The sequence below is a fragment of the Mustela erminea genome, chromosome 18 (assembly GCF_009829155.1).
Source record: "Mustela erminea isolate mMusErm1 chromosome 18, mMusErm1.Pri, whole genome shotgun sequence".
Taxonomy (NCBI): Eukaryota; Metazoa; Chordata; class Mammalia; order Carnivora; family Mustelidae; genus Mustela; species Mustela erminea.
In genome coordinates this window covers 49,508,862-49,524,624 of record NC_045631.1, presented here as the reverse complement: position 1 = coordinate 49,524,624, position 15,763 = coordinate 49,508,862, and the positions used below count along the sequence as shown (strand labels likewise).

The 15,763-nt window shown below is 37.1% G+C and overlaps 1 protein-coding gene across 1 annotated transcript in view; it reads right to left on the bottom strand.

Moving 5' to 3' along the window:
• The window catches only part of CEP112 (centrosomal protein 112), a 406,137-nt gene that overhangs the window by 357,048 nt on the left and 33,326 nt on the right, over nt 1–15,763 (bottom strand). The window contains exons 5-6 of the mRNA XM_032319493.1: nt 10,007–10,100; nt 8,046–8,123 (exon numbers count right to left, since the gene is read on the bottom strand). Of these exons, the coding sequence (XP_032175384.1) occupies nt 8,046–8,123; nt 10,007–10,100 (172 nt within the window). The remainder of the gene's footprint in view (nt 1–8,045; nt 8,124–10,006; nt 10,101–15,763) is intronic.

Here is a 15,763-nt window from a genome sequence, read left to right as displayed (position 1 = left end):
ATAAATATGAGAACATGACTCAGGAAAAATCTAGCTTTGTGAATTGTTGAGAAAATAAAGCTGTGTTCAATAAGTGGAAAAGAGTGAGATCTGATTCCTTCTTGTACCACATATGATAAATTTCCAATGGATTAAATACTTATAATTAGGGACACCTGGGTGACTCAGTCAATTAAGTGTCTGCCTTCAGCTCAGGTCATGATCCCAGGGTCCTGGGATCGAGTCCCACATCGGGCTCCTTGCTCAGTGGGGAGCCTGCCTCTCTCTCCCTCTGCCTGCTGTTTCCTCTGCTTGTGCCCTCTCTCTCTCTGAAAAACAAATAAAATCTTAAGAAAAAATACTTTACAATTAAAAGCAGAACCATAAAACCTTTCAGAAGACAACTTCAAAGAATGACTTGAGGTGCCTGAGTGGCTCATTCGGTTAAGAGTCCAACTCCTGATTTCAACTGAGATCATGGTCTCAGGCTTATGAGATCAAGCCCCTTGTGGAGCTCCATGCTGGACAGAGCCTGCTTAAGATTCTCTCTCCCTCTCCCTGAATTTATAGCCTCAAAGTAGAAAAGATTTCTTAAGCAAGAACCAAAACAAAACAAAATGCATAAATAAAAAGGAAATTAAAATATTTGACTAAGTAAGAACTTCTCTCCAAAAACGATATCATGAGTAAAATGAAAAGATAAGCCATAAACTGGGAGATGTTTGCACAAATGATCAGTCTCCAAAATGTGTAAAGAAGGTCTTTAAAATTTAATAAAAGAAATAACAATACAGTTTTTTTAAATGTGAAAAACATGAGATACATTTTACTGACAAAGAAATCTGAATGACTAATACACGTAGGAATATATGTGCAATGTTTTCAGAAATATGTAAATGTAAAGTAATTCCAGAGCGAGATGGCATTTTATAGCCCCCAGATTGGGACACATTAAAAATTTGACAATAAAAGTGTTCCAGATGGTGCACCACTGGTGGGTATATGAATTAATACATTCATTTTGGGAAGCATTTATTAAGTAGAGATAATAATAAAACCCACTTAAATAGCGCACCAGAGAAAGAGGCACATTCTTTAGTAAATAACACTGTACTATATATACACACAGCTTTTTGAAAAATAGAGGCAGCAAATTTCTAGCAGGCAGCAAAGTACACTCAATAAATATTTATTGTCTGAAGGTATATATATGAAAAGTAAGTAACCATTCTCTATTTTTGGAATGGAGAAAACCAGCCAAGAAAGTAAGTTCTTCAAAAACACACCCAAACCTGCAAATACATAAAACCCTAATTCATGAAGCAGAATTAAATAGAAGGGGAAAAATAAAGGAAGGGGGAAACGGAATTCTCAAAGATGCTCAGGCTCTAATTAAGCTTAAAATTTAAAACCAAAAGCCAAGAAAACCATCTGTGACTTATTTTGACACAGCTCCACATTTACAAGCAGAGCACAAAATATTGGTTTAGCTAATTACAATGTAGCCTTTCAACTATGCAGAAGTGACTCCTGTTTCATCCTCTGCATCTTTAAAAGTCATTAAATACAGAAGTTAAAGACTCATTCTGTTATCATAAATTTTCTTTCTCAAGTTGACCAAAAAAAAAGAAATAAAATGAAAAAGTCTATTATAATATTTAAGAGCAACAATGAACACTGTAAACAAGTATAAATCTTCTTTCTGTTGTTCATTTACAGTACACTGAGTTTGTCTCATAACCACTTTCAATATGTAATGAGAATTATCTATAGTAAAGCATGTTCTTGTGTCTACTTGGGGGAAATAAGCAATCTATTTTCTGATTTTTATAACAGCAGCCAGATGTGCTTTGAAGTTAAATGTTCCCACTTTGTAATCCACCAGCAAATGGACTTGAAGCAATCTATAAACAGTCTTAGCATTTACTTTTTTCATGCTCTTTTGGAAAATTTCTTGTTCTCTCATAATACCTCAAGAAAGAAGACCACAATAAAGAATGTCCAAAACGGAAGATAAAAAGGATTTATGGAAAACATTAAAGTCTAACAAAATATTATACAGAAAACAAAGCCAAAAAAATTAAGTTCCAATAGCAAGAAAGATTCACATGACCAAACACTTCTTGTTTAAAGAGCAAACAAAATCACAGTAATAAAATACATAATAGTTTAAACTAGACACAAACACAGATACCTGAATGCTTTCTAATGAAAATTGGCTTTTAACATTTTATTTTGGTTAGTATTTTAGCCAAACTGGTTACAAGGGGTTCTGTCAGATTATTTCTTTGGATTATTCAGGATTTTGGTCAAACTGATCAAATATCCCTTATAGACTAATGTTGACCAATTAGAGAGGGTCTATGATTCCAGAAAAACAGAAAGACATTTTATCTAATATTTTAGCTGCCTTATAGGAAAGGGCATTATCAAGCAATATATTACTAGCACCACAACTAAAATAAATGTTTTTAAGTCACGGCATCAGTCAGAACTGCCAAAATTCTCCCGATAGCATAAGATAAATTCAGTTCTCAATGTCAAACTAATTATGCTCCAAAATAATATTTCTTTTTTTTTAAAGACTTTATTTATTTATTAGATAAATAAATCAGAGAGAGATCACAAGTAGGCAGAGAGGCAGACAGAGAGAGGGGGGCAAGCAGTCCTCCCACTGAGCAGAGAGCCTGACGCAGGGCTTGATCCCAGGACCCTGAGATCATGACCCAAGCCGAAGGCAGAGGCTTAACCCACTGAGCCTCCCAGATGCCCCCAAAATAATGTTTCTTAAGTCAACATTTTAGAACATTTTAGAAAAAACCCTTTTCCTCAGAAATAATACTACAAATGGAAGTTCATTCATTGGTCTACTCACATTTCAACACACATATTGAGCACAAATTAAATACAGATATATAACAGCAGAGTCCCTTGGCACACGGAAAAGCAAATAAGCCAAAGGAACAGAATGGAAACAGACACGTACTATTACATGATTTATGAGACAAATAAAACTGTGGTACATCAGGAATAGTCTTCTCAATAAATGTGAGTGTCACCTAGAGATAGATTATATATATAGACAAAAATAAATCTTAACACTCTATCTCATATACAGAAATCACCTCCAGATGCTGTAATCTAAACAGAAAAAGTGAGGCACCTGAGTGGCTCAGTTGGTTAAGCGTCTATCTTCAGTTCAGGTCATGATCTCAGGGTCCTGGGCTAAGCCCCACATTGGGTTCCCTGCAGAAAGGGAAACTGCTTTTCCCTCTCCTCCCTGCTTGTTCTCTCTCTCTCTCTATCTCTCTCAAATAAATAAAAACTTTAAAAAATAAACAAATACAACACAATAAAGTAAAACAACAGGGCTGCTAGAAGACAACATAGAAGAATATCTTCAGGACCTTAAGATGGTCAAAGATCTTAAATAGAACACAAAACAATACTAATGACATAGTGAAAAGATAAGAAAATGAACTGCATTTAAATATCCATTTTCTGTTCATCAAAGATACCAGTAAGACATTGAAGGAAAGCAACAAAGTAAGAGAAAATATTTATAATACTCCAAAAGGACTCTTACCCAAAATAGAGACAAAACTGTGACATATCAGTACGAAAAAAGCAAACAACCCAACAGGAAACCTGGCCAAGGCACAAGTAGGCACTTCACCCTGCGAGAGGCCATCTAAACTGTCAACAACTTCTGAAAGGTCACCTAACTGTCTTAGTCACCAGGAAAATACATACAAAAACCACACGAAGCAATGTCACCAACCACTCTCAAGAATGGCCAAATATTTTTAAGTAAAAAAAAAAAAAAAAAAAAAAAATTCACTGACAATCCCAAGGATTGAAGAGAAAGTAGAGAAATGAGAGCTGGCCCTTGGCTGAGGAGGAAGAAACCCAGCAGTCACCTCAGAAACAGTCGGGCAGTATTCTGTACCCAACAAACAGCTCTCTGCTACGCTACAAATTATCCCAAAGCTTCACAGCTTCAAACTACACCCATTTTATTGAGCTCACAGTTCTGTGGGTCAGCAAGTTGGGCAACTCATCTGTTGGAACCACTCATCTCCACTTACTCTTTTGTCTTCCTCTTCCTCTTTTGTTTACTAGACCAGCAGGACAGCTGCCCAGGTGCCTAGTTAGGACAGTTCCCAACAGGCCCCAAGGAGGAAGGCTCCAGTGAGCAGACCAGCCAGGCTTCCGACAGGAGAGTAAAGGCATATTGCCACCTGCTAACTGTTTATAGGCACCCCTAGCCCTTGATGGGCAGGTTCACTCCTCCCAGATGGCCCCTAGCCTCCAGGTGGGTCTGCCTGCCTCTAGGGTGCTGTCCACCCTCTGGAACTACCTGTGGGATCTGGGGACACTGACTCCTGCTGACCTTGCCCAGCTCCCACTGCCTATCTTGAGAGCTCGCCCTGCACTAATCCCACACTCCTCCCAGACCCTGCTCTGGGGCTACGGCACAGAATCCTCACTCTTCCTTTGCTTCTGGTGGGAGTGAGGCTTTGCGATCAGCATGTGAACCCACAGTGGGAGTGGGCAGGTGACTAGGAACCAGGATGGAAGGCCCTGGAAAGTTCTCCTCTCAGCTCCCGGCCAGGGCTTCAGAAAAAGAAAAAAGAAAAAGGAAAAAAAATGTACGTAAAGATAGTAAAGCATGAAATACACATAAATTATATTGGCAGAGTAAGAAAGCCTCCCCAAAACTAAAGGTTAAAAATGCTCAGAGAGGAATGGAAAAAAAAAAGGAAGAAAATTAAATTGCTAGGTTTAATAAGTTAATTTCTATTTAGAATTATGAATTCCTAAAAAAAAAAAAAATACTGACACACTCCTGGAGAAAGAAAGAATATATTTGATGGAAAAAATGTATGTTTAACAAAATCTAGAAAATTATTCTGGAACATCTACTGCATCAGAACGAAGGTGTATGAAAGTCATGCCAGCAATATAAAAAATGCACCCTTAATGCAGAGCACTAAAATTAACTACTATTAACCGATCATTCACAGGAAGAAAAAAAGTCCATCACACCTTCACACAAAACTAAAATCAAAGCAAAATCTAACCTTTTTAATACACTGGATTCTTAAATTATTCTACTGTGATCAAAAGATATAGTTCAGCCTGATTAATGTAAAGATATTATAAATATACAAAAATGCAAGACTTCCATATTTTACACTGTTAGTGAACTCTTTGAACAATACAATCTGAGGGGTTTGAAGTGGCGGTGGGGTGGGAGGTCGGGGTACCAGGTGGTGGGTATTACAGAGGGCACGGATTGCATGGAGCACTGGGTGTGGTGAAAAAATAATGAATACTGTTATGCCAAATTCAATAAAAAATAAATTAAAAAAAAAAGTGTGAAACCAAACCCAGGCAGACCTAGTTTTAAGGTATTACCTCAAAATATTTTACATCTTTTGTTTTAATTTTATTATATAAATGAAAAATTTAATCCTCTGAACAGTTAAATAATTGGACAAAGTACTGTGTGTGCTAAGAAATGGGCATCAGGAGTTTCGAATAGCTAAGGGCAAAGGCAAGTTTAAAAGGATAGCCCAGAATTTCACTTTCCACTTTGATACTGCTTTCTGGCAAATATCAAAACAATTGTCTTTCTGGGGGTTTTCCTGTGCTCTTGCACAATGGTAACTTGGGCCTTCCCTCCAGTGGCCGCTTCCCCTCCACCTTCAAACACAACAGTGTGTTTCTTTTAACTTACTATACCCCTCTTGTTATTAATTCTCTCTCTTCCCTTTCACTAACATGCTCCCAAAATGGCTAGGAGATTCATATTGCTTTAATTTCTGATCCATTCCCTACCTTCTAATCATGCCCCTTACCGAGTCAGCTGTCTCTTTTCTGCCCCCTGAAGACCAGCTGTCCAGCCTCTGGGTGTAGCCACCACCTCGAGCAGTGAGACTACGAAGTAGGATTCCAGCCCTCGAGTCTCATGAACCTCCAAACCTGGACCTCCCCAATGGGTCCGACCATCTCTTCAAACTCCACCCGTCTAAAAGGAAACTTGTAACTCTTCAGATGATTTCCCCCACCTGACAGTTATCTAAGCCAATGTTCCCATTTCCTAGAAGCAAACCTTTAGGTGCCCTTCCGGTCAGCTCACCAATCAGTCACTAGCATCCTTTACTCTCTTTGAAATGTCTTTTCTTTCAACACTTTCCATCTTCACAGAAATCACACTAACGTGCAGCTTACCACGAACACTGAAAAGACGACTGGGTCCCTTTCTCCAATTCCTACTCGCATCCACCATAACCTTCAAAATGCCACCAAGTCAATTTTCCCAAAGCACCGCTTTCATTAAAAACCATTATTAGAACGAAGGGTTTTAGGTTTTTTAAAATAACAATCCCTACTGTCAGTGAAGAGGTTAAAAAAAAGAAAAGAAAAGAAAAGAAAAGAAAAAAAAAAAAGACAATCCCACATACTGCTGGTTGGAGAATAAATTGGTATACGCCTTCTGGGGGCAATGTACCAGGAAGGGATATAACCTGAGAAAGCAACCAAATATGTACACAAAGATTCTTTTTTTTTTTTTTTAAGATTTTATTTATTTATTTGACAGAGAGAGATCACAAGTAGGCAGAGAGGTAGGCAGAGAGAGGAGGAAGCAGGCTCCCTGCCGAGCAGAGAGCCCAATGCAGGGCTTGATCCCAGGACCCTGGGATCATGACCTGAGCCGAAGGCAGAGGCTTTAACCCACAGAGCCACCCAGGCGCCCCTGTACACAAAGATTCTTAATGAGTGTTACTTGCATTAGCCATAAACTGGGAGCAACCGAAATGTCCAAAAATAGCAGAATGCTTAAATAAGTTATAGAATACCCATCCAAAAGAAAAATTAGTGCTATGGTTAATCATATTTATAGAACTATTATAAACTTAGAGCAAATTTAAACAGTGCAAAATGGTATTTGTAATGTGACCCCAATTTTGTTTTAATTTTAATTTTATAAATATACACAGGAAAAAAAGGAGGGGAGAAAATATATAGCAAAAGGCTAAACCATCTCTCAGTGTTAAGATTTTCAAACATACTTTATTTCTCTAATTTTCTATATTTTTCAAATTTTCAAATTACAACTTATTTTATTAATAACAAAGTGTGGGACGACTAGGTGGCTCAGTGGGTTAAGCCTCTGCCTTCAGCTCAGGTCATGATCTCGGAGTCCTGGGATCGAGCCCCGCATCGGGCTCTCTGCTCAACGGGGAGCCTGCTTCCCCCTCTCTCTCTGCCTGCCTTGTGATCTCTGTCTCTGTCAAATAAATAAAGAAAATCTTTGGAAAAAAATGCGATAAAAATTGTTCTAACCCCCTTTTCATTTCCTCAAAGCTTTTAAATGGCATCAGGCAAAGTGGACCATGGAAGGAAAAAATAAACCTCCAGGGCTCACTATTGCCTAAAATGTAAAAGCTAAACCACTCAATTTAGCATTCAAAGCTCCAATACAATCCACCTGATCAATGTTGCCCTTCACCCACTACATTAAGTCCCAAAGATCCAGTCATGACAGCTGACTTACACCACCCACATTTCTTCAGACCTCTCTCTTCCTAGCTCTGCACCTCCACGCCTGTCTAGAAACATCCAGGTCCCTCTCAGTCTTTGCACCAAAAATAGCTGCCCACGATGGCAGCTCATCCAGGATGTCTCCTAATTTTTTTTAACCGTAATAACCTTGCTTCTCCAAGTCTTCCCTCCCCTTCCCTCCACTTTAGTATTCTACTTTCTAACTCATTTTGATATTTTACCACACACTATCTTCAATTATTATTTACTAGGTATGTGTGTATCTCCTATTTAACCAATAAGAAAATCAGCTTGTTGAGGGCAGGGACTGCTTTATGCTTCTTTGGAACGTTCTTTCTCGTTCCCGTACTCAAAGTCCTTCTCCCACAGTATTACTGCAGTACTGAGGCTGACATCCAATAATAGTCACTAAACAGAATCAGTTCAGATGTTTTCCAAATATAATACAATTCTCTTACATTGATATACATATATAAAGTACTTTTTTTTTTTACCCCAAGATTCCAACTATTAAGGCGAGCTTCGATGTCGCTGTCATCCAGAGACACAGCAGATTTTTTGGAATGAGCTTCCTGAAAGACAAAAGACAAAAGAGAAGAAGCGGGGGAAGGAAAGAGGGAAGGAAGGAACAGCAGAGAAAAGGAAGGAAGAAGAGAGGGATAGTGAGAAGAAAGAAGGAAAGAAAAGACAGAAAACAGGACAAAATATATGTCATTCAGAGTAATGAGAGTTTTGTGTGCTTTTCTGGTAGTGCTGCATTGCCCTCAAAGGAAAGGTTTAAGTTACAGCTGAGCTAGAGTTCTCAATTCTAAGTAATGACTGTTTATTATAGCTGCTTAGGGCTACGAGGTGCCTTCACAATATATTCACACAGTAACTAGATTTCAAAAAAAAAAAAAACCCACACATCAAAAGAATATTTTAAAAATTAATCCAGATTCTTCTCTTTAAGTTCTTTTACAAAAAGTTTTAATTGTGGTATACCACAGTAGCTTTAAAGGGGGGTGGGGAAACACTTGAAAAGATGAATTATTTATAATCCTTAAAATTAGTTAACAGGGAAGTTTGTGTTGATGTCCAAGAAGCTCTTTGTTCTTAAATTAATTCTCATTCATACACTGAATATAAAGAGAAATAAGCTCTGGATTCACATCATGAGAATACAATTATGGTGAAATTTTACTTTTTTAAAAAATTAAAATTGCACGCTTTTTCCCTCCCATATAACTTATTATATTACACATTTATCAAAGCAGATTAAAACTGTAACTGAGCACAGCCTAAAATCTGTGCCCAGAAATGGACAATGATCTAAAAGCTCTAAAAACTTAGAAAGGTATATCTGTGTAAAATAATAATGTATATAATACAGTACAATCAAAAAATGTATTTTGAAATTAAATTTGTTGGCACATCATTTCCACACTTTTAGAAAACCTCACAACTAAACAAATCTATTTACCTACCATCACTTACCCTGAGATGATGAAAAAATATACTAAAATCTTATTATCTCCAATTATCTATTATTGTTCTATTGAACAAAATGTTGAATTTATTACATATACTCTATTAAAATTCATTATTGTTTCTACTATAGGGCCTGCTTCTTGCATGTTTTTCTTTGTGAAGAAGAATATCTTAAGAAAAGGCACCTGCCTTGTTTATTTTGAGTAAATGTAATGGTTGATAATAAGCCCACAAATATTTAAAATACGCTGCCCTTAAAATATTTTCCAAAGTTCCAAATTATCACTGGAGAAAATGTAGTGAGTTATGTTTAGAGCAATATGTGCTGAACAGTCACGCATCACACATGATCTCCTTGTAACTACAAGTCATGTAACCCAAGACCAGCCAGAGTTACGCAAGGAAGGCCAGAGTAAGCAGGCAAAATTCTTCTCTTTAGAAAGCTAACTGGAATGCTCACTAGCACCTTGTTCAAACCAAAACTGTGATAAGCAATGAGCTGCAAAAGAGGCATTCACATTTTAGGACATAAACAGCTCAACTTCAGCAAAAATGCAGTGTACCCTACTTCGCTACAAGTTAATCTCAGTTTTTTAAAATGTATAACCACTGGGTGTCAGATCATATGTGTGTGTGTGTACCCACACAAATATAAAGTAAAAGGGAAAAGGGGGAAAAAAACAGCTAAAAAATGAAGCTTTCCAAAGTTATTCTTCGACACACAAAAGAAACAATCCACTGCTTCAAGTGATGCCTCAGAACCATTAAGAAAGCAGAAGGAACACTCTGGAGTATACCATGTTCTTCGATATCGGAGCGTTCACCAAAACCTTTACAATGTTCTTTGATATCGGAGCATTCACCAAAACCTTTACATTGTATACAATGTTTTTAAGTAATTGTTGGAACTTTCACAAACCTGAAACTAAAAATTTGTGGAGTTATTTTAAAATAACAAACAAACGAAAGTAGAATCTGATCTTACACAACTCTTTGGGGTAATATTTTGTCCATCTTCTCTGGAGGTTGGACTCATAGAATGGGATCGCATTTGGAGCTTCGCAGTGTATGGTTCCCTACTAACAGACCAAAACAGTAACAGTCAGAATGGGGGAAATTCAGAACACACAGGGCATTCAAATCTAGGATTACTAATTTTTTTATTTTAGAAATGACATGATTTTTTATATTTAACAATGATGTTTCCATAGCAAAGAAAAAAGGCATACAACGACCATTTGTATTTCTCACAAATAAAATGTCACCTAAATGCCACAGACTTGCTTATAAACAAATGCTATTTTTAAGTGGAACTGTTATAAACTACATGTATTTAAATCTTTTCTTCTTCCTCCCTCTTTTCCTAAGTAGAGAACAAGAGAAAAATGAAACATATATTCTTGAAGATGATAATTGTTTTTAAAGGTTAGTAAGTTTTATTGATTCCTGTTGTACTTCAAGATGAAGCCGTTAGATACATAAAATTTAAAAACCCTCATGTACTGAAAATTTGGATTAATTTGAAACCAAGTCAGAAAGTACAGATAAATCAGTCTTAAATTTAAAATACACCACGTTAATTCAGGTAAAATGTTATAAGTGCAGTATAAATAGGAAAATGATTTAAGCTTCCAAATGAATTTGAACAAAAAGGCTTTTCTCCAATATAAAACATAATTTAAAAATATCATTCTCAATATTCTGCTTTAGCCTGGAGTCTCTCATATATTTTTACTCAAGCTACTTCAATGAATGTTTCATTATTATGATTATCTATGCTCTGAACAGCTCCTTCAAGATACATAAAATGGAAATTAACCATTAAAGAATGAGGTAAAGTCACTAACTTTTAACCACAAGCCCTATCAGGATTCCCTTCACAAATACTAGTCCATACGAAGTATTCCCAAAGACAGAATAGTAGTTGAAAAAGACAAGATGACAACGAATGTGTTTTTGTTAGTAACACCAAAAGATTAACTTTCCTTAGACTAGTTACTAAGTACTGTAAAATGTCTGAAAAAGCTGTTTTAAAGAGAGCTATTAATTTGTTATACCAATGCCCCGGGTTATCCAAATACTTAAAAACAAATCAGAAAAATAGAAAAAGTAATATTTTGAGAATAATTTCATTAGCCCATGTGCTTAAGCTGATATAAACAGTTAAAACTAAGGATGTGGGAAGAGGCAACCTGATACACCATACTAAGCAGTGGCCTGTCCTTCTTTAAGAATAGATTAAACAATCATAAAAAGAGCTAACTTAAAAATTGAAAAATGCTTAAATATTAAAAGAAATTCTCATAGAAAATATTAATAAAAAAGAGGACTGAAACATTTATCTATTTATTACACAGGGTGCATACATAAAACAACGTATCCTTTAATTCACTTGTAGCTGTCCTCTGTACCAATCTACTTCTTTCCCTTCACAATAAATTTTCAAAATAAGTTATTAGACCCATGTCCTAACCTGCCATACACTTTTCAATCAACTGCAATCTGACTTCTACTCATCCTGAAAGTGCTATAATAAGTCATCAACGATCTCCTAACTGCTCAAGCAAATGAGATGCTATCTGTCCTTACCCTAGTGGATCTCACTAAAACATTAGGTACAGTGTTTTAAAGATGCCACATTCACTGGCTCCATAGAAACATTCTTCCCCGGTTCTCATTCAATCCTTCAGAAATCTCCTTTACAATAACTTTCAGCAGCTTTTCCTTCCCTGCACACCCCAACCATGCTATAATCTTGAGGTTCTGGGTCTAACCTTGTTTATTCCCTTTTACGTGCATTCCCTCTGGACAATCTGAAATGCTAATAAAACGACTATCTGTTTTTCAAATAACAAGGAGCTCTGGTTACCAGATCTACATTTCCAACCCAAATTGCTCTCTCTCTGCCTCCAACCCCATTACAAATACAAACTGAAAAGCCCTACTGACTTTCAATTCAATGTGTCTAAAACTAAATACATTTTATTGTCCCTAAAACATGCTCCAATTCAGGCCAAATAAAGCAGAGGCATTGCGGAAGCCAGTCTCTTGTGCAAGCAGTTGAGACAACTAATGAAGGAGGGCTTACCACTGCTAAACTCTGGATAACAGGACATTAGGCACAGAAGTTTAGTTTCTTGCCACTGGGACTGTCTCCAGCTGGAAACAACATTAACTGGAACTCAAAGTAGATAGTTCAGACTCACAGTGACGGGGCTGGAGGTTAGGGTGACAGTGAGAGAGAAGATAGGAGAAAAGTCTCAACCCTGTAAGCCTCTTCAGGAATAACAGGTACTGTCTACCACACAGAAGAGCAAGGCGTGGTGCTCATAGAGTACCTGGTACAGGGACATATTTACATGAGTTCATGGTTATGGTACTTGCATCAATGAGAGGAGAGGGGCTGTGGCTTGATCAATTTCAGGGTACTGAAACTAACACAGCAAGCATGTTAGTAAGTTTCCTGACATGTAAATGCCTCTCTCCTCCTCGGAAGGAATAGAACTGTAGGAAATATAATTTCCTAAACTTTCCTTTTCACTTTTTCCTAATGCTAAAATATTTCAACAGGAATCCAGAGCCATTCTCTCAGCATTATTCCTGATTCCAAATACTAGAGAAACAAAAACGTGTCCCCATAAAATAGAGAGATAAGACACAGGACATGTAAGATTTAAAAGCCTAAAGGAAGATCAATCAAATGTCCTCCTACAAAGAAACTTACCATATATATTTATATATATAAAGGGAAGCTTCTAAATGTATCTTTGTGTTTCCAGTGTCATTCAAGTGGATATTTCAGATGTAAAAAGAAAATGAATAATCCATGATCATAAAAACGTGCTTACAAATGAAAAACATGATTTGGTAATTTAAAATTTTGGTAAAATTTGGTAATGTTAAAATCATAATGGAAGAAGAGAATAGCAGATTAAATATAGTATAAAATCAAATCACTGAATTAAACTGGTTCAAGAAATATTCAGATAACACAAAGGAAAAAATAAAGGGATAATTATAATAAATGAAAATACATAACAGATAAGGTAGAAAGATTCACAATCTCTAACATCAAAAAAAACATGAATTCCTGGGGCGCCTGGGTGGCTCAGTGGGTTAAGCCGCTGCCTTCGGCTCAGGTCATGATCTCAGGGTCCTGGGATCAAGTCCCGCATCGGGCTCTCTGCTCAGCAGGGAGCCTGCTTCCTCCTCTCTCTCTCTCTCTGCCTGCCTCTCTGCCTACTTGTGATCTCTCTCTGTCAAATAAATAAAAAATAAAAAATAAATTTAAAAAAAACATGAATTCTGGAAGGAATAAATAAAACAGAAACTGGGGAAATAATAATTAAAGAAATAGTAATGACAGTACCAGTCAAGATTGCATGCCACTTTTAGCTAGAACAAAAATGCAATGCCATGAAAACGATGGAAACTAAAGGTCTGCCAGGTTCTGGTTCCAGAAACAACTAGAGACAGCAGGAAGTATGACTCTGGAGAATTAGTAGGGAACCAAAGTTCCCCAACGTAGAGGAACAAAGTCAAACTCCAAAAATCCAGAGGCAGGGATGGATTTCCTTGCTCTTGATAGGAAGCTAAAAATCAATGCGGGTGATCACTTCTGACAGCTATGGCTTATAAGAAACCATATGCCTAGGAAAGGGAAAGGTCACAGACAGCCTCAAAATGAAGGAATCAGACTAGCTTCATGTGAAAGGGACAGAATTCAAAATGAAAAGAGATACTTGATTTTCCAAATTCCTACAAATAGGAGGCAAGCTGGGAAACTACTCAGCTTAAAGCAGATCATTCCTTATAACTTAAAACACACACACACATACACACACACACACACACACCCGTTCAGAGGGAAAAGCCAAGAGCCCACGAAGGAGCACTAAACCCTAATCAAGAAACAGGCAACAAATGCCTGGCTAGACTTCAGAACTCCTATAGAATTGTCATCACTATGTATTTCTTGTTCTCCCTGGTTTGTGAATGGGAGTTCTCCAGCCTTCTACCATGTGCTGGCTAGATGGCTGGGGGTGGGGGATATAACTTGATCCTTTAGTACACAGGTGTTTAGACTGGAAGGCACTCCAAGGAAGCCTCAACTACACCTGGATATGATTTTTATTAAGTTTTTTGAAAGATTTTATTTATTTATTTTTCAGAGAGAGAGCAAAAGAAGAGGAGCCGCAGGCAGAGGGAGCAGCAGACTCCCCACTGAGCAGGGAGCCCAATATGGGACTCAATCCAGGACCCTGGAATCATGACCTGAGCCAAAGGCAGATGCTTAACCAATGGAGCCACCCAGGCATCCCTGATTTTTATTAAGTTTATTGAGGTATAATTGATGTACAAATAAACTGTATTCATTTAAAATGTAGAGTTTGATGAGTTTGGGCAAATATCTGTATAACCACCACAATAAAGATACAGATTCTTTCCACTGCACCTAAAAGTTCCCTTGAGCTCCTTTGTTATCAATCTTCTGTACCCAGACAACCTCCATTTAGTAGAATCTCATGTATATGGAATCAAACAGCATATACATTGGTATACCTGGCTTCTCTCATTGACGAAAATGTTTTTTAGATTCTGCCATATTGTTACATGTATCAAAAATTCATTTCCTCGGCCAACTGGGTGGCTCAGTTGGTTAAGCATCCAACTCTTGGTTTTAGCTCAGGTCATGACCTCATGGGTTGTGAGATGCAGCACTCAGGGGGTGTCTTCCTGAAAGATACTCTCCCTCTGCCCTTCCTTCCACGTGCTCACATGCTGTCTCTCTCTCTCTCTCTCTCAAATAAATAAATCTTTGTTTTTAAAGTTCACTTATCTTTATTGATCAGTATTCCCTTTTATGAATGAACCATAATTTGCATATTTATTCATGTGCTGATGGACATGTAGATTTTCTCCACATTTCGGATACTATGAAAAAAGCTGCTATGAACATTCAACTATTTAGTTGGATATACGTTTTCATTTCTCTTGACTAAATAACAGAATTATGGGATCATATCCTCTAATCAAATATGATGCTCACCCTCTTTTCACACATGTCTATTAGTTATTGATATATTTTCTTTTGTGAGGTACCTGTAAAATCTTTTGCACATTGGGTTATCTACTATTTCTTGAATTGTAAAGAGTTCCTCACATATTCTAGACACAAGCCCTTTGTCAGATATTTGTATTTAGAATATTTTCTCCCATTATGTGCCTTGTCAGGTTATTTTCCAAATGATGTCTTTCAAAAAAAAAAGTTTCAATTTTGATAGTCCAGTTTATAACTTATTCCTTCACTGTGGGTTTTTTTTTTAAATATTCTATTTTAGAAATCTTGCCTACTCACAGGTCATCAAGATCTTTGTTTTCTTTTAAATGTTCTCTAGTTTTGGGGCAACTGGGTGGCTCAGTCAGTCAATTGTCTTCCTTCAGTTCAGGTCATGATCCCAGGGTCCTGGGATCAGCCCCACATCAGGTTCCCTCCTCAGTAGGGAGTCTGCTTCTCCCTCTGCCTCTCCCGGTGGCTTGTTCTCTCTCTCTCCCTCTCTCAAATAAATAAATAAATCTTGGGGGAAAAAAAAAAAGTTCTCTGGTGTTAAGCACTTTCATTTAAGTCTATGACCCATTTCATTTTTTCCCATATGGATATCCAGTTGTTCCCCCATAATTTGATTTAATTCCTTTTATTCCATTCCGTCTTTGTGGGAAATCAACCAAACATATATGTGCA